At 36.0% G+C, this 27,269-nt stretch overlaps 1 protein-coding gene across 5 annotated transcripts in view; it reads left to right on the top strand.

Annotated features, from left to right (window-relative positions):
• Positions 1-27,269, top strand: part of KCNIP4 (potassium voltage-gated channel interacting protein 4) — a 386,258-nt gene that overhangs the window by 30,651 nt on the left and 328,338 nt on the right. The window contains exons 1-2 of one of the 5 annotated variants that reach the window (XM_088056852.1): positions 11,955-12,070; positions 12,844-12,992. The exons of 3 other annotated variants lie outside the window; for them this stretch is intronic. In XM_088056852.1, coding sequence (XP_087912978.1) covers positions 12,845-12,992 — 148 coding nt within the window. In that variant the 5' untranslated portion in view covers positions 11,955-12,070; position 12,844. Of the gene's footprint in view, positions 1-11,954; positions 12,071-12,377; positions 12,494-12,843; positions 12,993-27,269 lie in introns of those variants that run through there. One more of the 5 variants, XM_005517802.3, reaches the window with a different exon arrangement.

Here is a 27,269-nt window from a genome sequence, read left to right as displayed (position 1 = left end):
ACCTGTATGGTTCTCTATACATTAATTGTCAGCATGTAGTATGCATCCTCATTTCCTGTAAAGTATTTAATCATTTTTCTTTTACAGGAAGTCAGTATGTGTATATTTTGTGAAAAAGAATTTCTTCCTAACTGTTCCCTGCTTTTGCTCTTCTATTTTACTCCCTTTTAGAGTTAACACATCCAATTACAAGATGGGGACAATGACAAAGCTGAAAGCTTTTGAGTTTAGCAGCAAAGTCTGCCTATGCCAGGCACACATCAATTTACATGACAGTGGAAGGTCAAAAATCTCATTATTATTTGCAATGTTTATGGCTTCCTTCCTAACCAATAGCTTCAAGGGCTGAACTGTAGGTCCTAGAAAATCATCCAATCTATGAGATGATTTATTAATTTAACCACTTGATATTGCCTAAAGCTATGAAAATTGAGATATACCAAAGAACATTATTGTAATTAGTCCATTAGGAATCCCTTCAATTATTCACGTGTTTTAATCACTTGGGCATTTAACATAGTGGTAAATTATAATCATCTGATTACATACAGATTTGTGTGGAGCTTTGACAGTCTTCTGTGCTGAAGGACAACATAGGAAAATGCAGAAAAATTACTTCATCCTAAAAAAATTGATTAATCTTGAACTCACTTGCTAGAATTTAATGATGTTAAAACCATTGTTGTAACCTCTTGAATTTACTAGAAAATCTGATAGAATTGCTAGATAGAGCTGTTCTATATTCCTGTTTTTATACTTTTATTTGCGGCTTTTTTTTTTTGATGATGAAGGTCACCTTGCAAGCAACCTGTGAAATGAGGAGAGAACAACATAGTACTCTTTCCTTTAATCTGCAAAAAAGAGCATTTTTATTAAATCCACAGATGATCACAGTAATCTTCTAAGCTGACCTTCTTCAGGCAGAGGTCTTTTCACAGGAATTGGATCATGATTAGTATTTCAAATATGATTTTCTTTTAACAAAATGAACCAATAAAGAGATCCCCACACATATTTAATTGCTTTAAAATTTTATTTTATTTTCCAGATTTGTCTAGCTTGAGTTTTTAACATTTCAATCATAATTGCTCCATATCCATCAGCCTCAAAAGTTTTCCATATTCAGATCTCTTTGCCACTGATGAGTGTCTTCACAGAGAGATGTAGTAATCCCTTTACTCCCTTTACTTTGCAGTCATTCTTTGAAGTTACTCCTCTGTTTTCTGATCTCTTTGGAGGTTTGCACTCTAAACCAGAATGCTCATCTGAGGGGTTGAGGGGTTTTTGTGTTTTAACAAAGATAAAGTCTCTCTATTCTTTGCTCCTAGAAGCGTGGTTTTGCATTTTGCTGAACTGGAAAAAAAAAATTGCTGAGTTTATCCCGTAACAATGAAATGTCCTGGTTATTTATTCATCAATCTTTGCATTTGTCCATATCAGCAATTAATAGCATCTTTTAAATTGCTGATAAGATAATTGACAAGTCGGACCAAGAGCTAGTCCGTTCTCCATTCATAGATGTGTTCTCATTAATGAGTGACCCCTAGCACAGATGTTTAATAACATCTTACCTATGGCACAGTAAAGCTTAATGAACAGAGACATAGCTGAAAGACATGAAAGCTGGTGGATGTTGTAGAATAATTGAATGGCCTGGGTTGGAAGGGACCCAAAAGATCAACTTGTTCCAAGCCCCCTACCATGGATCACATAAATGACAACAGAGCATGTAGCTAAGGTACTGTGTCAGACATCTTTATGTCACTTGATTGAGAAGACAAGTCTACAACAGGTAGCAGCTATAAGTCCCTGGTATCCTCTCAGGCTCCTTGGGTTAATAAAAAAACTAAGTGTTTGCTACTGAGCTGTCAAAATGTGCAGTTACTGAATATAAAGTTTATTATAATTCACCCAAGATGAGCAGTCTTCAGTTATGCTGCCTTCATAAGCACTATAAAAATACAGGAAATTTCACATTTTTTTCATCCTTTATTAGTATAGTCTAACTCCAGACTCACTTTTTGAATTGTGATTTTGCTTTATGTATGCATTTTTCCAAAGAAGAAAATGAGGAATGATAGTTCTTGTTCATTAACTATGAGAAATAGCAGAGTTTTCTCTCATTTAATAAATATAGATAAAAATGAGACGACTCATTGTTTTTCGAATATGTCTTCCAATTTATATGTGATCTGCTGCATGGAGAAAGTGTGAGGCTATTAAATTACAGCTTTTCTATTTCTTTCCTGCAGTACTGCTCTATGGTAGCAACACAATATGGAGATTTCTGTGAGTTTGCTAGCTCACTAGGAAGTGACAGCTTTGATTTTCTGACAGGTAGTGGCGGAAGTCTGCAGAGTGCTCTCTGTCATCTGGGAGTGTGAGAATAAGGCATGCTGTTGATGAATCTGTTTCTGTAGTTCCTGAGTACCCTGTTTCACTGTTCCCTTTGAGGATTTCACTGTAACACTGTATATATGCTGTCACTGCTCTACCTGGACAGGCATCTAACAAGTGTTGTCAGTACATAATCAAAGACAGCACCACACCTTGAATACTAACAAATGACAATATTTCAATTTTGTCAATAATGCTGGCCTGCCAAACCACTTTAAAAAGCTGTTTTCCCCCCAAAGCAATACAATAATCAGCTTTTCCCTGACGCAATCTTATGTAAATGTATTGCTAGATTAAGGGCCGTGCTGATAAAGTTCTTTCTGTAATGAAAAGCTCTGTTTCAGTATTTCAAGATTATTTTGAGGAAGAAAAAGCTCTCAGGTGTTCTAGTTATGGGAATTCTGGAAAGTGCTGGCAACTGTAGATAGTCTGTGATGTACAATTTGGTTACCCTGTGCCCTGGAGGAAATTTTAGGTGGCTAGAAGTGCAGTCTTATGCAAGTGTATAAGTGCATTTATATAAGTGCGTAAGTGTACACTTACATAAGTATGTAAGACAGTGTTTCTGTACTTAAATTTTTAAAAAATCTTATTTGTGTTTTGGAGATGGGGATTAATAAATTGATGAGGAGCTCCTAGCTCCTATGGCACACTTTTATCCACTCATTTAGTGAGCATAAGGATCATTAGGCTCCTGCAGAAAATCGATAGCTGGAACCTGGCTATTAAAGGGTCTTTTTTTTACTGCTGATATTCTGTGTGCTAATTACTGAGGAAAGCTGTCTCTTTTAATGGTAAGCCTTTAGTTGTTACTTGTTTGGTAACTCATTTTGTGTGTTTTCAGTTAATTTTTTCTGAGCAACTGCAGCCACAAATGACACTACAACTAGAAGTTTTTCTAACTAATTGCCTTACTTAGTTAGCCGAGCATTTAGAAGTTCCCATTGCTGTCAGGCACTTTCACAACATGCACTAAATCTTTAAAAAGTAGTCACTTTCAATTCTATGGGTGGCCCAAATGATTAGTGCTGGGGGCACTCAGCCTACCTGATACTGGTTCAGCTTGAACCTAAATTGCAAGTATTGATCAGCTTGGCCTGTAGATATTTAGAAACAACTGGGATGCTTTTCTTAGTGGCTGTGGCACATGCAACTGTTTTTGACCACTGTTCACATGGTCTAATGTAGGGGAGGCTAAACATTGCTGGACAGCCCTAGAAGTGGAGAAAGCTACTACGTGTTTCTGAAGAGACAGTTTTAACTTGCTGTGTGTTAACAGATACAACAATTCAGGTGAATTAATTGACATGAGGCAGCAAAAACCTGTCACTTAGTAATTGAACTTACTAAATGATAATGTGATTAAACATTGCATATAGAATGTAGTCACCCAAAAATTGCACAAAAGGGCTCCTCCTATTACATTCTTAAATAATAAATAACTTCCTTGCTTGCCACTGTTTTTTCTGTTTCCTGAGTTCCTCTCCTTTTACCACAATTTGAATTTCAATGTGCTGTTGTTTTTGGTCTCACTCCAGGATGTGGAAGAAATCATAGATGGAAAAAAAAAAAAGTTTCAAATGATAATTTTTCAGTGTATGATAATCACCAGAGTCTGATCTTGGAAAATGCTGGACACTACATGACTCTCCTATCCGCTGTAAGACCTGGAAATGCTCAGCATATCACAAAATCAAGCACTAATGATGTGTGCTCAATATAGTGCAGTTGATTATATTCTGAATTTGTGTTCTTTCAACCTCTGTTTAATCTTTGAGGCTGTTTGTATCTAGGAAAATATGAATTACTTGTAAACAGTTTAATAAGAATAAAATTTTATAAGAACGTATGAAAGCCTTTATTAAAATTCAGAATTTTCCAGTACTTTCATTTCACCTACTTCATAACTTTGTTGTCTTTGCATGTATATCCAAATAATCTCATAGCTTTAAATTCTATCTGGAAATACCTTTTCTTTTATCTTCTATTTCATTTTTTCTGAGATGTTTATCATTATTTTGCTGAGTGTAAGTTAACAAGCATGAAGTTAACGAGATTATAATTTTCAACGTAGTTTTATTTAGTGCAACATTATGTGGCAGCCTAAAAGTGCAAGTTCGTATCCAGTCTGCATTGTTTTCTCTGAATATGGAAAATCATTCAGAAGTTTAGCTGATACTTCATCAGGGTTCCAAGTGACAAATATGTTCATGCTGATTCATGGATACTGTCTCCAAGCAATGTATATATCCCTGGTAAATGAGGCTTCTTTGTCTTTTTGGAGTAAATGTATGAGTTACATTCTACTGAAATGTGAAATCATAAAACTTCTCTTGGTTTATAATCAGTTTTTTTCAAAACCAAAACGAAATATCAGACCTTTTTTTGGCTTCCCTTCCCAAGCATATAGTGCAGTAGCATTCTTCTATTTCCTCAAGCTCCTTCTTAGGTTACCATACTATGGATAAATACTTCTCACAGTCAAATAAATTTTTAGAAGCTTGCCATTTCAGCTAATCCATTAGTTGCTCAGCTGCACCCCTTTTCCTCTCTCTTCTTTAATCATTCAAAGGACTGCATCTATCAACATGGCCTTATAGCATTTGTAATAATTCCGATTTTGCTTCTGTTCTTCAGTGAATAAGACAACAATGATGGTTAGCAGTAAGGAACTCATTTTGTAGATGATTTATTATAACAGTTTCTTATTCTAAGCTGTTTATGTCTGAAAATACCTCAGATTAAGAAGACCATGCCGTAGAAATAATAATTTCAGGTTTTAGTAATAAATAGTTTATACAAACAAGGAGGTAAAAAAAAGAGGTCGTGGAAATGTTCTGCCTTGCTCAATTAGCTTCATTTGTTAGTGCTGCCCCATCTGCAGGTCAGTGTCTGATAAGCAGCTTTTCTTGGGATAGGAGTTGATGCTAATGAACCCTTTCCTAGTGCTGTGCTAGTTGTAAGGTTTTTTCACTGCTTCCAAAACTACTTGGATGTTCATAAATAGGTCACAGTCCCTGTGAGGTTTACTGCATATGTTCCTAATTCTGTGGCATTATAAAAAATTAGTTAAATGGATATGTGAGAACTGAACATAATTTCTCTATCCTGTACTGGGTGATCTATATGTATGGAAAAAAGAAAAATTGCTTATGTGTCCTGAGCAAATTTATTCTTGGTGTTTTTTGGAAACTCTATGCCACAAAATAGGGATGGGCAATTTGTTTTGTGTTTCTTTAGGTATAAATGATATGTAAATGATAAAGATCCACAGAGAAAGGAAATTCCAGTTTGTTTCTAGGGATATTTTGACAAATGTTGGGCTAATTAGGAGCCTGAGAAAAAGCAAAATGAAGCATTTTCCAAAGCTGTGATCATCTGAAATGCAGTTCTGATAGTTATGAGTTAACTGGGAGTCTTCTGCTATTTATGTCAATGTTTTTGATCACAATAGATGTAGAGTTATAAATAAAGTCAAGGCAGTTGGAGGAAGGGGTTTTATCCAGTCCGTATAATAAACTTGAGACCAGTTTAAAAATGAATACCTCTTACTGTTACAAAGCCAAGCATATGCATTATATATCATAGAACAGCGTTTACAATTTTATCGTTACTATAAAGCATAAAATGTGATTAATACTGCTAGTGATAAATGTGGTTACTTGTAAAATCTGTAAAAATAACAGTTTAAACCAAGAGCAAATAATTTCCAACAAATTCTAGTGAAACTTTCTCTTTAGAGTTTGTTGGCTTTTCCACAGGTTTACAGAAATTAATCCAGTAACCAACTTCTATTCATTTCCTCTACTTTTTGTCTGTCCTTCCCAAAGTTATACTCTTATTATATACTACTTTTGGTACAGAAAACATTATTTCACACATTATTTGGGACCAGTCTCCCAGTCTGTTAGTTCTGAAGAAGCAATTTGATCTGTCAATATTTCTGACAGATAACATACTAAGCCACACCATAATTTGTATACAAAGCTACCATGATTAGTCTCATAAAGCTTTATTCTCATCTGTTTCAGTTTTCAGACTTTTAAAGTAGGAGTTTTTCTTGTTGAGGCATGATGATCTACATGATGTGGAAAAAACAAAGTACGTATTTGTATGGAGTAATATGGGACTTGGGTATATTCCTGTGACTGTGAGATTAAAAAAAAAATCTTCATTTAGGAAGTTAAACAGTCCAGTAGACTCATTAATTCTTCATGAGCTATGACACTGACGGCATCTTCTGGTAGATTGTTACCCTTTCTAAGTATCAGACTATACCATTTTCACAAAGAAAATGGATCAGTCTTGGCACATTTGCCTTACTGGAGTTATCTCCCTGACCTCCCGCTGCCTGAGTCCCTCTCAGGGGCAGAGGATGGACCTTTTCAGCCTTGGAATACCCCACCCAGGGGGTTTTCTGAGCTAGTGATTTTACTGAATAGTTTTTTTAAAAAAAATACTTGCTAAGGGTCATTGCTTTTCATAGCAATAGCATGCAACTGTTCAAATTTGTTATGTTACCTATGAAAAATCTTTTAGAAATAACTAAAAAACTTATTAGGGCTTGCATATCCTTTTTATCCCCTCTCATTAATTGAATTTCCTCCTGTAATTTTAGAAAATGAAATGTTACTCTGTACCTGTAACAAGTCTTGTAAAAACTCAGTCTTTGACATATTGACAAGAAAGCTTCTTGGCAGCTATGAAACTCTAATTCTCCACCAGTAAAGAGATTATGTTTCTCTTTCCTGAGAAATATTTATTAACACTGAAAATCTTAAACTCCCAACCACTATAACCAAGGGGAGTAGACATAAACACTCCAGACAACTGCTAACAACAAGCAGGAATGTTTTAATTGCAATTAACAATGAATTAATATTAAAATCCTTTCTACTCATATCCAAGTCACTGGCATGTCTCTTACAACCATAATCAGAGAGGAGGTGAACCTTTTCTCTCAGTTTAGTTTGGCTACTGAATTATCCAATAAGAGCTCAACCCTTGATACCTGTAACACCAAGAGGGCTCCTTACGACATGAAATTCCTGTGGCACAGAGAAGGACCTCTCTGAAATTCCCACCCACCAATCTTTGCTCTTGCTTGTGTTGCTCATTGTTCTTGATGCAGTTGATTCATTGTTGCAGGTACCACCAGGTGTTCTGTGACCTACTCAGCACTGTGAGATAAGGTGTGTGAGCAGAGATGTTTTCCCTCTAAGCCTGAATACAACCTGAAATCAGTTATTAACCTGTGTTGTCCCAGCAAAATGTTCAGAGTTAAAAAAACCAAAAGAATTCTGGAGCAGTCTGCTCCACTATTCCTATTTCTTTTCTCCTCATTTACAATATTGAGATTCACTGTGCATGAACAGACATTTTATATATAAAAGATGATGACCTTTATGAGATGAGAAATAAACAAAGCGCGGTTTCCTCTATACTTATGTAGTATTTTCAAATGTAGACTTTCCAGAGAAACTAGCACTGCTCAACTCTTGTTCTAGACAAATTAAAATTTACCTGTTTTCTTTTGGCAAAAGTAGAATCCCAAATTTTAGTCAATATTGAAGCATACAGGAAGCTTTTGTCACCTGGTATTTATATAACTATATATTTTTTTCCTATAAATAGACAAACAAATGATGAGAAGGATAAAAAATGTAAATGAAGTTCAAGTTAATGCAACAGTAAAACCTTTGAAAATAGTTGGGGTAAATAAATAGCTGATATATTTTTGCTGATATAATTTTCTGTTCCATTTTTCATTCTACAGAAAGAGAATTAAATTTTCCTTTCCACTCACAAATTCTTTCCTTCATCTACCAAAATCAGGTATCATAAAACACTATTGAAACTTGCCTCTGCTGAGAAAAACAAAATCAAAGCAAACTCTGCTTTTTCTCTGAAGTATCTCATTGTAATATTCCTTAATATGTCACCAGTCACCCACACATTCATCCAAAACTGGATTCTGTAAGCTTGCCCTACTTTTCAGTATTCATTTCACAACTTATAGCTGCAGTCTCTAGTGGCCCAAAGTTTTCACCAGATATCACTGGTTTAATCTAGTTTTGTTGAAGTTAAACAATTTCTTTACAGTCATCAGTGAAAGTTCTTGAAATACTTGTGCTAGAGTAGTCAGCTAATGCAGCTAGACAGTTCTGTAAATATTGCCCCCAAATCCCATATAGATGCCAGTTTTGACTGTTTCATCTGGAATATTCCGGAGGTATTTCTCACTATATAATTATGTCTCTGCTCTTTCCAGCTGCTATTTCATTATTGAGGGAAGAATTACAGTTTTCCATTAATCCATATAAAGTTCAATTTCATTTTTCCAAAGATCAAATCTGATCAAGCAATATTAAGAAAATCTTCATACACCCATGTCCACTTACACCTAGCTAGAAGAAATTTCCTTGTAGTTCAACTAAGTATTGCTCAAAATATCTGTAGCTATGTGGTGTCACACAGACCTTATATGATTCATCAGCTTGTGACTCTCTGGAGTTTTTAGCTTGTATGATTTAGATCACTCGTAAAAATAGTTATTTAACCATCAATAGGAAATAAAAAAAAATTATACAAAAAAAACCCCAGCTTTACTTTCAGGTGGAACTGATTACAGATAAAAATCCAGTAACAGGAAACAATGAAGACCTGCTTTATTTAGGCAGTGCCTGTCTCTGAGCACTGTTACAGCTGCAGTAAACAGTTTGTTTCTCCTGACTTGTATGTGCTCAGGAAGAGTTCAGGGTCTTGGTTACTGCTGCACTAACTTGTAAGGGCTCAGACCAGAGGTATTTCAGGCTTTTTGCAGATTATTGCTCTACATTTGTCTTTTTGTTGGTACTCCCACTAGTGCATGGGTCTGTTTATTTTCTTTCTGACGTGTTGAAAGATCTCCCCATTCTCAGATCCTAAAGTTGCACAGGTTCTGTAGAGTGCTCTTCAAATTCCTTTTTCATTTCATAACCTAAATTATGAAGTAATGAACTGTATTTTGGGAAAGGAAGGATCCTGTGCAGTCTGGATTGACTTTTCACACATGCTTTTCTCATTTTACTTACAATATGACCAGTTTTTCTCTAACATTGTGTGAAATACATTTTTTGCAGTCTTTAGGTTTGTAAATGTGGAATTCACTGTCAGTCCATTTCCTTTCCCCAAAGTCACAGTACACAATCTGAGGAGGAGAAGAACGTAAATCAAATGCACATTTTCAGAAGAGTGATGTTAATTCCTTTTCTAAATCATTATTATGATTATATGAAGTATAGCATCATTTGTTCGAAAAAATTCAGTGGTACATTGAAATTTAGAGTTCTACAGTTTAAGCTTATTTTAAACTCATTACAAAATTATAGCATGATGATTAGTACAGCACAGAACTTCTGATTCATGTATATTTCTATTATAGAAGAAAATTGCTGTGGACTTGATTAAGGTTTGAAGTAAGGAAACAGATACAGTGCAATCTGAACATTTTGACATCTGAACCAGCTTTAGAAAAAATACGTCTTTCTAGAGATTTATCTCACTTGAATTTCTTCATATCTGTGGAAAATAAGACATGGTTTTCGGGTATGTGTGGAAGCAAACCCTAAAGATTTCAGCAAGGATTCTACCTCTCCATTCCCTCTTATCAAATTTGTGCATTTATACATCCCATCTCTGGCAAAAGTCCTCTGTATTCTTGTAGCTTCTGAAGGCTTTATTCAAATACGAATGTGGGAGCATATCCAGTAACCCTCTCCCATTGCATGTGAACAGTTGCTCCATGTCTAGGCAGTTTATATTCCTGCTTATTATCCCATCATGGGAATCATTCTCCCAGAGGCTGATCTCGTCTCCTGTGTCTGGTTCCCCGTTCACACTCCCGTTGGACTAATGAATCTCTGAGATGAGGCCCTCTGAGAAGTGTGACAATGCGTTGTGAGAGCTGGCCTTTGAGCTGGAACATCAGGGATTTTATAGCTGGCTGTTACATTGGCAGGCAGGAGGTTTTCTCTGGAGGTTTATATCTGGAAGACTTGAACTAGAATTACGTGAACAACTTTCAAGTTTTGGCTGTTTAGAGCTATACTACAAGGTGCTATTCCAGGGCTCATGGGCATAGGATTGGCTTTCTCCTTCTACTGGACAGGAGCAATATGGGTGTGTTCCGCCAGAGAAGATGAGTGACTTTCTGCAGATGCCTTGCACAGGCTGATCAGAAGAGAACCTCCAGTGTTTAAAGTTATGAACCCTAGTTTCTAGAGTACGTTAATTTCATTCAAAAATGGGTTGTTGGAAGAATTGAGAGCATTCTCTTTTAAAAATAGCTATTATTTCTGTGTAATAACTTGCACTCATGTTTTGTTCTTGCAAATCAATATTCTGTTCCAGTAATCATCTGGAAATCCAGACTGAATATTGTGTGGTGAAAATGTATTTCTTAGCACAGTAAACACCAATTTAAAATTAATATTTATTCTCAGAATGCCACTTTTGAGAGATATAAGATAAAAGACCTGTGAAATATGCTTAAACTGGGAGGAGTTTTTCTGCTGAAGTTTCAGAAGTTTCCAAAACCCTGTTATCATATTGAAATTCAGCTTACTTTGGTAGTGGCTTGTAATGGGAATACAGCCATGTCTGGAGTGCTGTGTCATGCTATGGACTCAAGGGACCTTATACCAGCAGGCATTGTTCCAGCAGTGCAAATTCAAGCGTTGCTCAGTTCTAAATAGAAATGGGCCTGAAATATGTCCCTAGGTGTGAATCTGAATGGAAATGCTTCCCTTTATTTTGGCAGCCTAAAAATCGGTTTTTGAGGCAAATGCTTTGTTGTTGACAGAATTTACTGACAGCTTTTTTCTTACATCTGATCGATGGGCTGTTTCCAGAGGTGGAATTATCATCCTAGCCTGTGTGGATAGACCTGAGATGTCTGCAGTTGTTATAGATACGTGTGGGGTTTTGCACAAAGCAACATACTTAAGCCACAGTTCAGATGTCCACAGGAAACTTCATGAACATAAAAGTTGCAAATCTATGTAATTGGCATGAAGATTAATTCAGTTCAAAGCTGACTGATTAAAAAAAACTTTGAGTTCCAATATCTTATAAAAAATAAATTGCAGGAGGTGGATACTTGTTCCTTTGCATCCTTTGATTGTTTTGTATAATCAGAAGGGACTCCTGATGGAAGTGAAGGCAGTGAGGTGCTGTGTTCCATTATGCTTGCTTTCTTTAGGAAGCAGTAGGTTTACAATTGAAAAGTCAGCTTTGTTTATCAAACTCTGGTGTGTACAGTGCCAATTTGTTTTTGTTCTTTTTTTTCCTTTGGCTCTTTCCTACCTTTTGCCTTTACAAATCACCTTTAATAATGTTAGATGCAGACTGTGTGTGAGAGCGCAGTGAGAGGGGGAAAAAGAGGGGAGTGAAAAAGAGGCCACTTTGGTGTCCAGCCACAGGCTGGGCACAGCTTCTGTTTGTAATCAGAGGGCTCCCCTGGTGCAGTCCATGGCTGCTTGGCAAAGGGCTGCTGCGGCTGGCAGGGTGGCTCTGTCCTCAGCAGCAGTCATCTCCTCGGCATCTCCGGCAGGAGCTCGCCAAAGAGCGAACGGGAACGCTGCTTGGGACTGCTGTGTGACCTTGGAGTAGCACCAGAGTCCTGGAACGCTGGGTAGGTTCCTTTTCTTCGCTTTGTAGCCACTGAGCAGAGCTTTGGTTAGGTCCTAGTCGGTGCTGGTTGTTGCTAACGGCCTCTGGCTTCTCCGAAGTGTCAGTCTAGAAAGAAAAATAATCCATGTAGAAATTGATGGGTCTGCCTGTGTGAATGAGAAGGTAGCGTAGAGAAATGGTCCCCAAGCGTACAACTGGCTTGGGGTGGCTCAGCTGCTTTTCTGCATTTGAGTGACAGTGGCATTAAGGCAGCACAGAATCCCAACTATTCATCTTTTCTGGGTAGAGCAGCTGTCTTTCAGTAACAGCTAGAGGAATGCAGCTCTCCTCTATGACACTGATGTCAGGCAAGCTAAGATAGGAAGGATAATAGGTTCATGCATAGAGGATTACATTATTTCCTTTACCCTAACAACTGACGAAGGTAAGAGGTAAATATTTATTTACCATCTAGAGATATTTTATAATTTTTATCATTTAAGTTAAAATCAGAGTTTTAAAAAACAGTAGATAAAATCTGATTTTACCCCATCTGTATATTTTACAAATACATTAATATTCCAGATAAATAATTAAAACCAAAGGAATATTAATACATTAATTCCACTTAATTAATACTAGGAATGTGTGAGCTGAGAATGGTTAATAAAATTCTAAATATTTTCCCTTTATCCCCAGTCCATCTCTTCTCCCTCCATCTCCCTTACCCATAGTCTTTGGATTTAAGTTGTGTGTATATCCTGAAGGAAAACTAAAGGTTAAGTTTCTGTTTAGGATGGAAGTGTTAGCCCCTGAAAAGAAAACACATGAAGAGAATGAAGATTTGCAGCAGTATCCTCAGAAGCCTGCAAGCTGTAAGAAAATGCTTAGGAATTGCTGCTTGATAAAGCGAATTTTTGCCTGGAAAAGTTTGAGCTCTAAAGGTACCTTTTCTATTGAAAATTTTAGTGTAGGAGAAATTGTTGTCCTTCCAAGAATTCTGAGTTTTTGATACAGTGGTATTACTGAATTTAACATCAGTCAAGTTACAGGTACAAAAAGTCTTTGCTGTCTTGAGTCTATTGTGTAAAGAGATTAAAAATGGTACAGCATTGATTGAAGTGCTTTATCATAATGTGATAAAAATAATTGTACTGCATGAGTATTCATTTTGCAGCACATAAAAATACGTGGTCTGCAGGAAAAAAAAATCCTTCAGTCAGAAGATAAATGAGTAAATGTAAAATCCCAGCAATTAGATGTGTCAGTTTATCAGGGGCCAGCCCAAAATTCTGTTTTGATGAGTAAAACCTCCTTTCATTGTTGTCAGAGTATATTTGCATGGAAATTACATGATCAATCCCTTTGTCTTTGAGGAAATGGAGAAAAGTAACATTCTGTCACATTTATACATAATGATGTATGTTCTGTATTTATTAATAAATATAGAAAGAAATACTTACTTTTTAAATTTGAAGTTGACTGTGAAATATCTCATCATTGGAAGTTCAACTCTTTTATGAATAATAAATTAAGCAGAAACTGTCCTGAAATGATGGTTAATCTGCTTCACATTATTTCCCTCAGGAACATACAAACAGTTAAGAGTTTTATTCAGCACAAATTCCTCTTTTTACCTTTGTATTTGTACTTCAAAATATTATCTAAAAACAGATGAGAAAAGAGAACACTGCCCTGAACAATTCTTTTGCATTTTGGCAGCATTTTTCATTCCTTTGACAGAAATAAACAAACAAACAAATAAACCCCAAACCATGTCCTCAGTATATCCAATTTGTGTCAAACAGAATGAAAAAATACGCATGACACTGCTTTGTCATGAAGAGCTAACTCACCATAACCTGAGTGTGTGACATGTTACTTTATTTCTACATTTACTTCAAAGGCTGTGCTCTAGTAGCTTAGTTCCAGCTTTTAGAAACAATGTTCTGGTTAAATACGACCTACCTCTGGTTTTAAGCTGCACTGATCTCTGCATTGTCCAAGTAAATAAGTGCTTCATATGCCTTTTAATCTAAGCATAAACATTTAGTGATTCTCAGCCACTCATTTTTAAAGGTTTCAGTTAATTTTTTCAACAAATGGCTGCTTTAATCACATGCATATTATGGTTTGCTAAATACATGTTTGATTTCCTAATATTTGATAAGGTTGTACCTATAATTTGCTGCACTTTCTTTTTTTTCTTTTTTTTTTTTTATTGTTACTGCAGCTAATGAGGCAAAAATAGGGTTTCTGTAACTCTTTCAGAACACTCATTCTTCTGTTCATGCAGATTTTTAGATTTTTTTTTCCACTGGATTATTTATCATCAATCTCAGTAGCTTGAAGCAATCACCTGCCTAGAAATGATGGGAGAATCTAAGGCAAATACCATTGAAGTTTATAGGTCTGATTCTTCAATACCTTCAAACAGGCTAATAATTTACACCTCAGAAAAGGGTCTTAAAACAGTCAATACGTGATGATAGAATTAAGGATTTATTTTATTCTGGTAAAGTGAATTAGCAGACAGATGAATCACTGTAAAATCAGGCTCAGTTAAATTACTCTGGGTTACTCTGGCAGAGACAAAATCGGTATCTGACACATAGTTAACTCAAAATGAAGCTATTATTTTGCTTTTGTAGTACCAAACGATAGAAAGTGTATTCCCATAGGGATACCTTTACAAGAAGATTTAAATGTTTATCAGGATCAAGAAGACAGACATTCTGAGGTACTTTCTTCAGCACTGTGCTGTTGTCCAAGGTGACCTCACTGGCCAAATAGGTTTTGTTGGGCTGCAATGACTGAGCGTTCCTAGGACTCATGGCAGTGCTGTAGGAGCTAAGAGCATGTGGCTACAGAGCTGCTTGCTCAGTACCTCCTGTTTTCTGCTGGAAGAGTGAGAGTGGGTTTGCAAACCATATTGTGGTGGCTCATTCCCACTTAGATACTCTTTTACACAAATCAGATTCCCCATTGGGTATCTTAAGTCAACTTACACTGGTAGAGTGCTATAAAAATAGTCATTAGGCAATTAAGGCTTGCAGTTTAGTATTTAAAAAATAACTGAATAGCTGAATTTTTTTGTTTGTACTTCTAAAGAATCATGATGGCTCTAAATACCAGATTATTTGGTAATTCATTGCCCTTGTAACAGTTTGCAGCTGGAGATGCTGGAAAGTAATGGATATTTGATCTTTCTTTTAAAACAGTTACTATTTCTCCTCTACAATTAATGTTTCATGTTTTAGGTTATTTGTATTGTAATCTTGCAACTGAGTTTGTCAACAGGTTTTAGCTTCAGAAAATTAATTATTCTTTCAGAAACAATTTCCATTTATGAATTTGCAGCAGGAAAATATTTGATTTACGGCAATGTTAGGATGATATAACTCTATTTCCAGAATGGCAAATCTTAACTCTTATATAAAATTTTAGAATGTTGTCACTCTGGGGATGTCTTCCTATTCTTCCTGTTTCAAAATCTGGGAATAAGATGAATGTTATTTCATAAGTACTGGAAAGATAATTATACTCAACCCTTTTTGATACAGGATTTAAACAGCATGGATTCAATGCACGAGTGCATCCTCAAAAGGATGATCAAGAGAATTAAAAAAAAGCACCTTCTTGTATTTCAGAGAAAAGTAAATGGAATAGCATGGTTATGGTCAATGAGAAATGTTTTCATACTAAACCCAGTATTTTAATCAATACTCAAGCTTGGTAATTTGTCTAATTCCATTAGACAGCAGTTTCAGAGAGCAGGTATCTTGAGTGGAGGCCAGAGGAACAGACTGTGACAGTGCCAGCAAATAATCAGTGAGAGCTTGATGCTGCAATAAACTCTGAGCCCAAGTTTAAAGATTGTGTTGAAAAACTTTGAATTTTAAATGCTCAGTTTCAAAAATGGGGAGCCCTGAACTGTCCCCTCACTAAATTGGCAGCCTGCTCAGCTAACCTAGGGCACTTAGGAGTCTTTCATGATCATTCTATGCCATGAATATACATTTGCTGCAGATTTTGTGAAATGCAAATGAGAGAGACCAAGAGGACAACAAGTTGTCATGAAGATAAATTTGGAGGCATTTTATTTTATGCTGACTCTGCGTTTCATACTGCTAAAAATATTAGACATGATGAACTGTTTATTTATGTTTTTTACACTGTTTGTGTTTCCTCATATCACATATTTATGAGTTGAGGTATGAGTGCTTTAGAAATAATCCCAAACTGTCAATCATTGTGTGTGTCTTTCCCTGCCAAACAGTACATGTGACAAAGTATATATGGAAAAAATAGCCCAAGTTATTTCAGAGCTAGTTAAAATTCAGCTCTGCCTAGGATACTTCATGCTGTCTCAAACCTTGAATAGCTCAAAAAATTCCTGCTGAAGGTTGTCAGTACCAGACTTTTAAATATGGACTTTGTGTGAACAGGGAAGTGGTTTGTCTCCTGTGGTCCATTGCCTTTGCTTGTCCTATGCAAATAAGCTGACCATTGCTTTGAAATCTAGTCACATCTCATGGTCTCTCAGAGACCATGAAAAGCTTTTCCCCTAGTTAAAAATTAACAAAAGCATTTATTCATATAGGATAGGGGTCCTTTGGATTGAAACATTTTTCCAAAGTCTCTCAGCATTACTTACTGTGTGCTTTTCTTTTGTGCGGTGAAGTGATGAGGCAAGGACAACATGTAAGGTAGAATGTGGTGACATCAGGATTACATACAGGATTTGCATTCCTCTATCAAAGCTCTCAACTGCCTTAATTAGAAAGTATCATGACTGATGAAATAGGATTTTTTCCCTAACTTGATTATTGAAGCAAAAGCATTTTTTGTTTGCTTGTGCATTGAATGGTAGTTCCTGAAATCTGCCTGGTCCTAATTAACCTTCCCTACAGGAAAAATATGAAATAAATGGTGTGATAGAAGTGTCATAAAATACCAATAAATAATAAATTTTCAGTGTTAGGAATACCATATAATCCTGACTTCATTGCCTTGTCCCAGTAACTGATCTTTACTAACAGTCATCTCCCTAAACCATGGTTGATACACAGTTCAGATCTTAACAAGACCAGTAACTGAATTTTTATTGCCTGTCAGATGTGTCATTTTTTTTATTTCCTATAATTTCAAACTACATCCTGTAATTTTTGTGGGTTTTTTTTTTTCCCCCCTCAGATTTCTCACAGATGCTTTGAGCATTGTTTTCTCTTGAAATCACAGATTTACATGGGACGACCTTTTTATGGGCACTCGGAAACATTTGTCCTCTGTGCCTATAGAACTGCAGTTCACATGGCTTTGCAATTTTGAGTCTGAAAGCCTCTAAGAGAAAAAAAGAGCTGGGGGAGGAAGAGGGAAGAAAAAGAAGTGGAGATTGAGGGAGGGATTGAGAGAGAAATTGTGGAGAGACCGAGGACTGTGTCCCTTGCCAAATCCACTTCTCCTTTCCATTCTAGGTGTTCAGCATGTAAATAATTACCATAACCCTCTGCAATATTTCTTGAATGCTGAAAAAGGAAGATTTGCAGTCTGTTACTGCATCTACTAATGACTGAAGAGATTAGCATATCTGAGATTTTATATTCTGAACACAAGCATAGAAATTAATTTAAAAATTGAACCTTTAGTGGTTTTAGGCAATACAGAAATTTTTCTTTTATAAAAACTACTAAAGGAAATTTGCTTGAGAATTCAAAACAAGCAATATTTAGCCTGCTTCATCTCTTTGAAATATTTATTAAAGTGTTTTACAGTTTGACGCTGCTGCTCTTCGTGTACATGTTATTCTGAAGTAAATTTGTGCCCAGAACTTGGACCCAGGAAAACTTAAATGGCAAAAAAGCTTATTCACTTTGTGTCTTTGAATGATATTTTCTTCACAATTAATGAACGTTGCTCAATATTTCTTTGGGTATTTATTTAATTACAATGAACTGTGAATTAGCTCTATTTTCTTATTTGTCTCTAATAAGCCAAGGTTTCATGTTATCCTATAACTTCTGGCTCTCTGTGCCAATGATCCATTTTGTGTTATGAAAGTTTTACCTTCTGAACAAATATTCAATACAAAATATATACATATTTTTTTAGCTCAATGAACTGGATGAAAAATGTGAATATAATCCATTTCAATGTAAAATTGTTGTTAAGTGGACATTTTTATTTATTTCATTTTTTTTTTCCTTGAAACCAATATAGGATTGTATTCTTAGCTAAATAATTCTTCACATTAGAATAAAGATGTAGTTGTATATATTTACTGAGTATGAAAAAGGTGTTTTAAAAATGCTAAGAAAAGAAAAAAGATGAGGGGTAATCATATATTTTTAATGTTTTTTCTTTTGCTTTACACTAAAACCTATTCACCCATTATAATCTCAGACAAAGGAGTTTCTATTAAGTTACCTGGCAGAAAGGGGCACCTTGTAGTTTTTTTCCTTCTTGCCAAATGCTATCTCTGAAAGACAAATCATGACAATAAAATTAGAGGCTCTCCCTGGTGAACATAATTTTCTTTTAAATTTTTAGCACGGAGAGATTTACTCTCAATAAGACTTCTAGTACTCTCTTCAGGTCCACAGTAACAGTTTATGTCACAAATTAACAGGAAGGTGTACTATGTAGGAATTCTTCTGTCTTTCAGAGCATTAAAATGGGAATTGGAAAAACACCAATTCTCACAATTTAGAATCGTGATTAATCCAGAATGATGAATGTTTTGAAAAGGGGTTTTACTGTGTAGTTGTGTAGCCACTTGTTAAACTGAGTAATGCATGTAGCTAATGAAAATGTGAGACTGGCACACACTTCTGTATGTATAAAATTGTCACATCATTTTTGGATTGAGACAATTTAATAGCCATTCTTTATTTCTCATAAGAAATACCCCATGAATATATATCTTATGAAGATTTTGATTCTTCTTAAAGCTTTAAAATTATAAGTTAGAGGCCACAGTCATTACAAAAAATCTTGCAGCTTTACTGTGTACTTAAAAGGTTTTTAAACATTTCCAAAGTTTAGAATAAAGTGTCCAAACTCTTGCAATAGCCACTAGTTTACAGTCTGGGGAGAATTCATACATGCATCTTTAGAGCACTTGAAGCAGTTATTAGGGCTTATAAAAGTAAGTACTATCCATAACCAAGTTTTTAAAGATGCTTGATACAAAGGCAGAAAGTTGCAAAGTGCAGACTGTGGAGTCAGTTCTCCTTAGAGTTAAGAGAATGATATTCCATGGGAATCAGATTTCCTGAAGGTTTGACATTCAAAGGGTGAAACATGATCCACAATTAACCCCTGAGAAATAAGGCTTAGAAAGAAGTGGCTGTATCACTTCATGGAGTTTCTGCTTTATGCTTCCCTGGATATATAAACATTTCACAACAAGGTCTGTCTCTCCTTTTCTCTTGGAGGTTTGTTTCCTTCATGTCAGAATGGATTTTTATGGTCTCCTGCAATTGCCACCTTTGTAATTCCAGCGTTGTTGTTATCAGGAGGGACATGATGCTGGAAGATGAAGCCTTAACTCATGGCAAGTTGCTGCCTAAAACTCTGCATTTACAGAGCAGTATCTTGAACTCATGAGCTTTTTTGCCCTTTGTGTCTCTTTCTCTTCCTACTGACCAGTATTAGCATGAAGCAGTTTGCATAAGCACCCTAAGAATGTGTAATATTAAATTAGATCTAATTAAGAGCTATGAACAGACTCTGTCTATAAATCATTTATTTTTTGATTAATCATTGCAAATATATATTTTCTTTTAATATAAAAAGCATGAGAAACCATCAAGCTGGCTGGAATCTTTACAGGGATATCACTCTGGACTCTACATAGTGAAATTTAATTTTTTTCTTATGAGATCATTAATCTTACCAGTGATCAACTTACTGTTCAGTCAGTTTAAAGTATTTAAACACAATCCTACCATCTTCTTCAATTGGGCTGAATAATGTAAGGAATAGCTGATTAACTACTTTTTAATCAGCTAGTTATACCAGAAATATAATTTTCTCTAATTCTTCTTGTTTCTCTAGCAAAATTGAAGTTACTGCTTCAATATTATGCAAATATTTAAAAACTGTTTATTGCACTACAATATAGAAATTATATAATCTGAAGATGAAAACAAATTATGATATTCTGACATTTTGATCGGAAAATCCGATGTCTAATTTTGTTTCCCCACATTTTCCTTTGTTTTCACATGAAGGTCAGTGGTTTTTTTTTAAAAAAAAAAAAGAAGAGTTGCTAATTTATTGAAAATCTGTTACCTAGAAATCAAGTTCTAGTAAGCTAGCAAGGTTTAGAATACAAGAAATGGTAGAAGTTCACTACTTTTAGAAACTTAAATATATCCTGTAACAAACCAATATATATTCCTATTAAGTCTCTGTACTCACAGTATCTTTGATTTTTACCGTGTCTGCCAACTGCTGATTTTTTATTTAAAAACATTTTATCAATCCAAAACTAATAGGGCAAAGAAGCATTAAGTGGATTAAGTGGACAGACTTTTATATTCATGGCATACTTAGAAAATGGAATAAATCTTTAAATATCTTGCCACTTTCCATCTGGGCATTTTTCCAGCAATTTAAATGACTAAATATACTGAGAGTATTCCAGATTAAATGAGAGCTCTGAATGTCTTTTTATAAATGGTAGGGCTCATAAAGAACTGAATTTGTCGTGGTGGTTGGTGAGATCTGCTTTTTGTTTACTGAATTCACTGTTTATGAGTGCAGTATAATACAACTGCATTTGCAAGCATCTGTCCCTGGAAAAAATCCTGGGACTGGAAGAAGCACTTCTATTGCAGATCAAGGTAGCTGACAGAAGCAGTTTCTTTAAAAAAGTATGCAAAACCAAGGTTTTTGGTTTTGTTTGATTTTGTTTTTGCCATGCTGAATCATTATGACTGGATAACTTTTCACAAAAGATCAAAATAAAAGGAAAACCAGCATATCTCAGAAGTGAAAAGTTAGGGCAGAAGAAAGGAGGATAAACCTATAGAAAATGACAAAATCGCATGTTGCTTTGTTTGCTCCTGCTATCCCTCCCCCCTTTTAATTTAAATTCTTGTTTCCATGGGAGCCTGCAGTATGGTCTTGGTAGTTCTGGCACCCAACAGTTCTGATAGGATAGATTTGCCCTTCTTTCAGCCCAAAAGGGGTAAGTGGGAGGATACGGGGCTTTTCATTGTTGCAGTAATGCTGTCCTGCTGGCACCTTCCTGCTGTTCCTCCCAGCAGCATTATCTTCTTGGCAAGGAGATGTGTTCTCAGTTATTTAACTTTCTTACTCATCCTTCCTGTGTGCAAGAAACTAATAAAAAGTCAATAAGAAGGCGAAGTTTTGCACCAAGCCATCTAAATGTTTAGTGGGCTCAATGACAGTATTAGTCATATGTGGCAACAGTGCAACTGAATTTTCCAGATCACCCCAGCCAAATGCCAGCAAGCCTATACTTTGTAGGAAAGCAGAAGGCATGCTTGGCTTCACATATGTCACAGGAAATGGTGCAGGAAATACTGAGCTACCTGTGTGCCTTTTGTACTGTTCTCTGCAACCCTCCATGTTTGAGGCCAGCCTGATTTCTTTGTTATACAGAGTGGGAAAAGGAAAATTACAATAGATAAAAAAGTTGAAAAATTTTATTAACTGTAATACTAAAAGTCCTTTTCTAAAACATCATTTAATTTTTGTTATCTTTGGTCTTGTGAGTATAAAAGCAAGACGCTTGAGAGGGTTGGGCTTATCATTTTCAGCAGCAGAGAAAACCTATTTCTGACAGTGGGAGAACTCAAAGTCTAGGGCAATAGTAAGGTGAAGCTGGTTTCATCACCTCCTGCTGTCCTAAGGTGTGCATAGGTTCAAGTTGTCTTGAATGTAACAGCAAGGACTGCCAGCAAGAATGCATTGTAGTTAAACTTCTGTCAGCTCACATCACCAAGTTCCTCCCAATAGAATTAGCATCGCTACATCTGGTTTCTTTGTTCTGTACACTTAGTGTGTATATATATATATATTTAAAGCCATAAAAATACTACAGCTTTTGGCTGTAGCATCTGTCAGCAGAGCTGTAATAAATGTCTCTGTTTATCTTTGCACGTTTGTGTTTATCTTTGCTGGTTGAAAGGTAAAATTTTAAACTGAATACTATTCTGTTGGCAAGAGCTACCCTTTTCCAGCTGTGATAGTTTGACTGCTTAAACTAAGTCCTTTCATTCATACCACTTCTGATGAAACTGAGATGAAAAGTGACCAGTGAGAAAAATCAAACCTGGATGGAGTAGGGGAATCATCACAGTATGTCCCTACAGTAACATAAAATCTGTTCATGTGTTTCTGAATCTCAGTATTCTCCGCTGTGAGCAAATACAGAAGTTATTCCATCTTCTTCTAGTTTTGAATTATATGGGGACATAGTAACTTACTGCAGCTATCTGTTTATCTCTTTCTTGGCTGTAAATTTGTCCAAAACCATAACCCCTCTACTTTTAGTACAAAAACAGTGCAATCCCATAGTTGTTGGGCAAGCAATTTAGAAAATAGTGAGCAAAACAGGATACAAACAAAAAAAGAAGTCCATATGGTTAATTTATGCTGGAGATTTCTTCTCCCACATGTCATAGACTCACAGAATATGCTGAGTTGGAAGGGACTCATCAATGTCATCAAGTCCAACTCCTGGCCCTGTGCAGGACACCCCAAGAATCACACTGTGTGCCCACCAGCGCTGTTCAAACACTTGAGCTCTGTCAGGCTTTGTGCTGTGACCCCTTCTCTGAGGAGCCTGCTCCAGTGCCCAAACACCCTCTGGGTGAAGAACCTTTTCCTCATATCCTGGTATCTAATCTAAACCTCCCCTGATGGGATGTGAAAGGAGTCAGTCATGACAAATTTTAGGTGTTGACACTAAGTGTTGTTTTCTGAGTGAATCCTTGGGGTTTGACTTGTAGAATATTGAGCACTTGCACCATGACTAACTAGGCTTTGAACATATATGAAAGGCTGTGTATTAAACATTGTGAAAATGAGCTTCCATGAGTTTCCTGCCAAGTGCCCAAATTAGTCAATACCTTTGATCTCAATCTCACTGTGCCTCTGTTCTGCATAAAGTAGGTATAATAATAACCTCTCATCTCACAAGGGTATTTTGAATATAAACGTAGTAATGTTTGTGAAGCACTCAGACACTGCAGTGATGAACATCAGAGAGAAGTCTGTTTTCAGTTCAGATTTTCAATAATGTTTGATAAGTAAGTTACAGGGGCACAAAATGAGGAAAGTGTGAAGTTTTGAATTTGGTAAATAGCTAATATCCATGAATTAAATTAACTTATCAAAAGAAACTTCTGTTCAAACTAAAGCACATCATCATGTCATTAAAAGGTTGCGCCACAATGCTTATGTAGAAAGGGGCTGAACTAATGTTGTTAGGATTTATGCTCACGGTACAGTTCTTTTGATGTATACTTCCTATGTAATTAATATATATGCCAGATTTTCTGTGTGGGAACTATTCATAACATAAAACTGAGACCTTTGCTTGTAGTTCAGCTTAAAAGCAGGGGTAATGCATCAATCCCTATTACAAGGGCTGAGGGGTACACAAGGATGTATACCTTTTACTTAATTGTGTAATTCTAAATCTTGGCTTGCTCTAATGAATGAGTATCTTGCCATTAAATCTCATAGTAAAAAGAATTTCACTCAATTGCTTTATATAAATAACCCTATTCTGATAAGTTAAATCTTTATGTAGGAAAACAAAATATCACTCAACTTATAGCTTACCTTTTCAGTGAATATTGTATTTGTTTAGAAGGAACATTTTGGGGAAAAATACTATTTTTTAGTTTATTCTGTGATTCTGCAATTTTTGAATAATAAATAATAACAAAATAATATTTAATTTTTCGCTAGAAATGTTTGGTGTCTCATTCTGAACATGGTGTCAATACCTAACTTACTTAATTTATAACCTCATTTTAACTATTTCTTTACTTCATTTTTTGTGCTTCAAACTATAAAATCTCCAAATCTCAAGAAAATAACAGGAAGTTTTAGAATTTTTATTACCAAAATCAAATCACAGAAGTGGGGAAAAAACCTCCCAATATAAATTTATTTTTATAATTCAGTTAAGCTGCAATTGAATCTATATAAAAACTAATCAGTATACTATAATTGAAGAGATATTTTTGGACCAATGTACCAGCTGGTATCACAGATGGTACAGATGGCATAAAGCTCTTTAATGGGACAAAGATAATGTGTTGGCAGAAAGAAAGTTGAGTATATGAACATGTGATTTTTCTTTCTCATTATAAACTGTCTAAGCAGTGTAATTTTAATTGATACACAATTGATACATTTGTATTCCACAAATTGGGTAAATACTAAGATTAATACTTCGCAGTTGATGACATCAACCTTAGGTTCTAGGTTCTGGAAAATCTCAAATGCCACAGTAGACAAAAACTTATTAAACATGGTGGTTTGAAAGAAAGAATTTCAAAGCAAGTTTGATATTATTTAGCCTACCTGATGGGATTAATGGATTAATTTATGGAAAGATCTGAATCTCTCATAAAGGTTTTATTCCATGAGTTTTCATGTTGGTATAGACATGGCAAGTATGATAGTATTGGCAGTGAACAGTCTTGTCCTATTGCTTGGAACCTCTGAGCAGAGCCTGGCTCCATCCTCCTGGCACCCTCCCTGCAGATACTGACAGACATTGGTGAGCTCCCCTTTCATTTGTGTCTTCTCGAGGCTCAGTTCCCTCAGCCTGTCCTCGTAACAGAGATGCTCCAGTCCCTTCATCGTCTTTGTCACCCTCCACTGCACCTGCTCCAGGAGCTCCATGTCTCTTTACTGAGGAGCCCAGAACTGGACACAGCACTCCAGATGCCCCTCACCAGGGCTGAGTAGAGGGGCAGGATCACCTCCCTTGACCTGCTGTCAGTGCTCTCCCTAATGCAGCCCAGAGTACCATTGGCTCTCTTGGCCACAAGGAGAACTGCTGGTTCAGGGTCTCCAGGTCCTTCTCTGTGGAGCTGCTTTTCTGTGCTGGTGCCTGCACTTGTTCCTCCCCTGGTGCAGGATCCTGCATTTGCCTTTGTGGAATTTCAGATGGTTCCTTTCTGCCCATCTCTCCAACCTGTCCAGGTCCTTCTGAAGGGCTGCACATCACTCAGGGGGATCAGCCCAAAGCTTCTCCCAGCTTTGTGTCATCCATGAACTTGCTGAGGAGGCATCTGGACCTTCATCCAAGTCATTAATGAATAAATTAAACAGTTCTGGGCCCAGTATTGAACCTTGGGGGACACCATTAGTGACAGGCCTCCAACTAGAGCCCATGACACTGATTACAGTCCTCTGCTATCTGCTGTTCAGACAGTTCTCCATCCATCCATTCATCCAGTCCATCATTCCTGAGATTACCTATGACAGTGTTGTGAGAGACAGTGTTGAAAGCCATGCAGAAGCCGAGATAGACAGTATTTGCTGCTCTTTCACATCAGATCCTGGATCTTGTGATTGAAACAAAGCTAACAAAGCTATTTGGTTGGGATAACAAGTTTCTGTATTCAGTCACCAATCCAGAAGAAAAAGTGTATAGCATAAAGCCCCAAGGGAAAACTTGTGAAGTCCTGAGGTATTGTGAAAACAATACCTCAGGACAAGGTAAACTCTTCTAGGTTCCTGATTGATCAGGAGCTGCAAATGGCCATGAATGGATATATATCCAAAATACTGCCTTCTCACAAGCCCTCAAAGTTCTAATACATAAAGGAGAATTTCTTGCCTTTTTTCAGTATCATAAATTCCATTTATCCATTTTTGATCATATCTTTGAGATGGAAGCTGTTTTATATCACAGTCTTGTAATTTTAAAATAATAATAACAATATTGAGTTTATGAAATATCTCAGAATAAATTATCATAAACTTCATGGATTTGTAGAGCTGTATTTTATATAAATGATTTCAACTTGTATGAAACTCCTTCACAATTAGGTGAGGCACTACAATTCAGTGAGAGGTTAATTCTTAGCAATTAAATTCTTGATTTCTGGGTAATTTTTTTCATATAAGCATATATCTGGCTTCTTCTCACAGTGTCTATACTGACTTTTAAAAGTGTCCTATGGTTATACTTTGTCTGTCAGTTTGTGATTGCATAATATACAGTTTACTTTGCACTAGCATTGGAGATTCTGAAGATTTGGGAAGTGCAGATAAAATTGATGCAGGGCTTTGTCCTCTTTTCCACTGGTCCACACAATAGATTGTCATGCCCTTGCTGGAGGAGTCACCTTCTGCACGACACCTCAAACTGTGTGGTTAACTTTTTGTTTACAGTAACCACTGGGGTACCATAGCCATGATTCTAAGGACAAAATACATATGAAATGTTTTGGGCAGTTTTTAGGTTTGATCTTCCTTAACTCAAACTGAACTAGGACTAAAATTGAAAACTTACTGAATTTTAATAGAACAAGGACATACATCAGTGTGTTTCAGTAGCTCATAAAATAGTTTGAATTATTAGAATGTGGCATCTGTTGTCAGAGCAGAAGTCTGATTGTCAGCTGCCTTTCATTGCATTAGGCATTTGGAGAATTGTGCAGGAAATTATTTATTCTTTTTGCTTAATGTCAGTTATAGAAATATTCTTAACCTTCCTCAGAGAAGTGCAAGTGCCTTTGTTCTTGCCTCTGCCTGCTGCACAACAGAGCTTGAGCTCTGTTCTTTGTTGCCTTTCACTTTTGTAATAAGATGCACTTCTGGAAATTGAGTAAAAAATCTGTCAATTGAGAAATAACATTTAAACCCCTCTTTATGCCAGGAATAAATTATTACACTAAGGAAAAGGCTGTGGGAAATGAACCTTCTGCATTTCATAGACATTGAATCTCTCAGTTTTTCTAAACACCTAGCAGTGTTCCTGGGATCCTCCAGGTGAATTTTGTAATAATTTTTAGTTATCTTAATTTCAAGTTTTATCAAGATCTTCAAGTTTCAGATAAGAAGTTTTTTTACTTATTTTTCATTAATTTAATAAATGTTGTCATGTTTTAGATTTTTTTCCAAGTAAATATTGATTATCAAAATACTGTATGAATTTATAAATTCCTGTATTTATTCCATAAAAAGCAGTCATTCCCTGAGGAAAAAAATGTACA

The sequence above is a fragment of the Pseudopodoces humilis genome, chromosome 6 (genome assembly GCF_049639895.1).
Source record: "Pseudopodoces humilis isolate 2021_Gansu_Grassland_sample_001 chromosome 6, ASM4963989v1, whole genome shotgun sequence".
Taxonomy (NCBI): domain Eukaryota; kingdom Metazoa; phylum Chordata; class Aves; order Passeriformes; family Paridae; genus Pseudopodoces; species Pseudopodoces humilis.
This window is presented reverse-complemented; position numbering and strand designations above follow the sequence as displayed.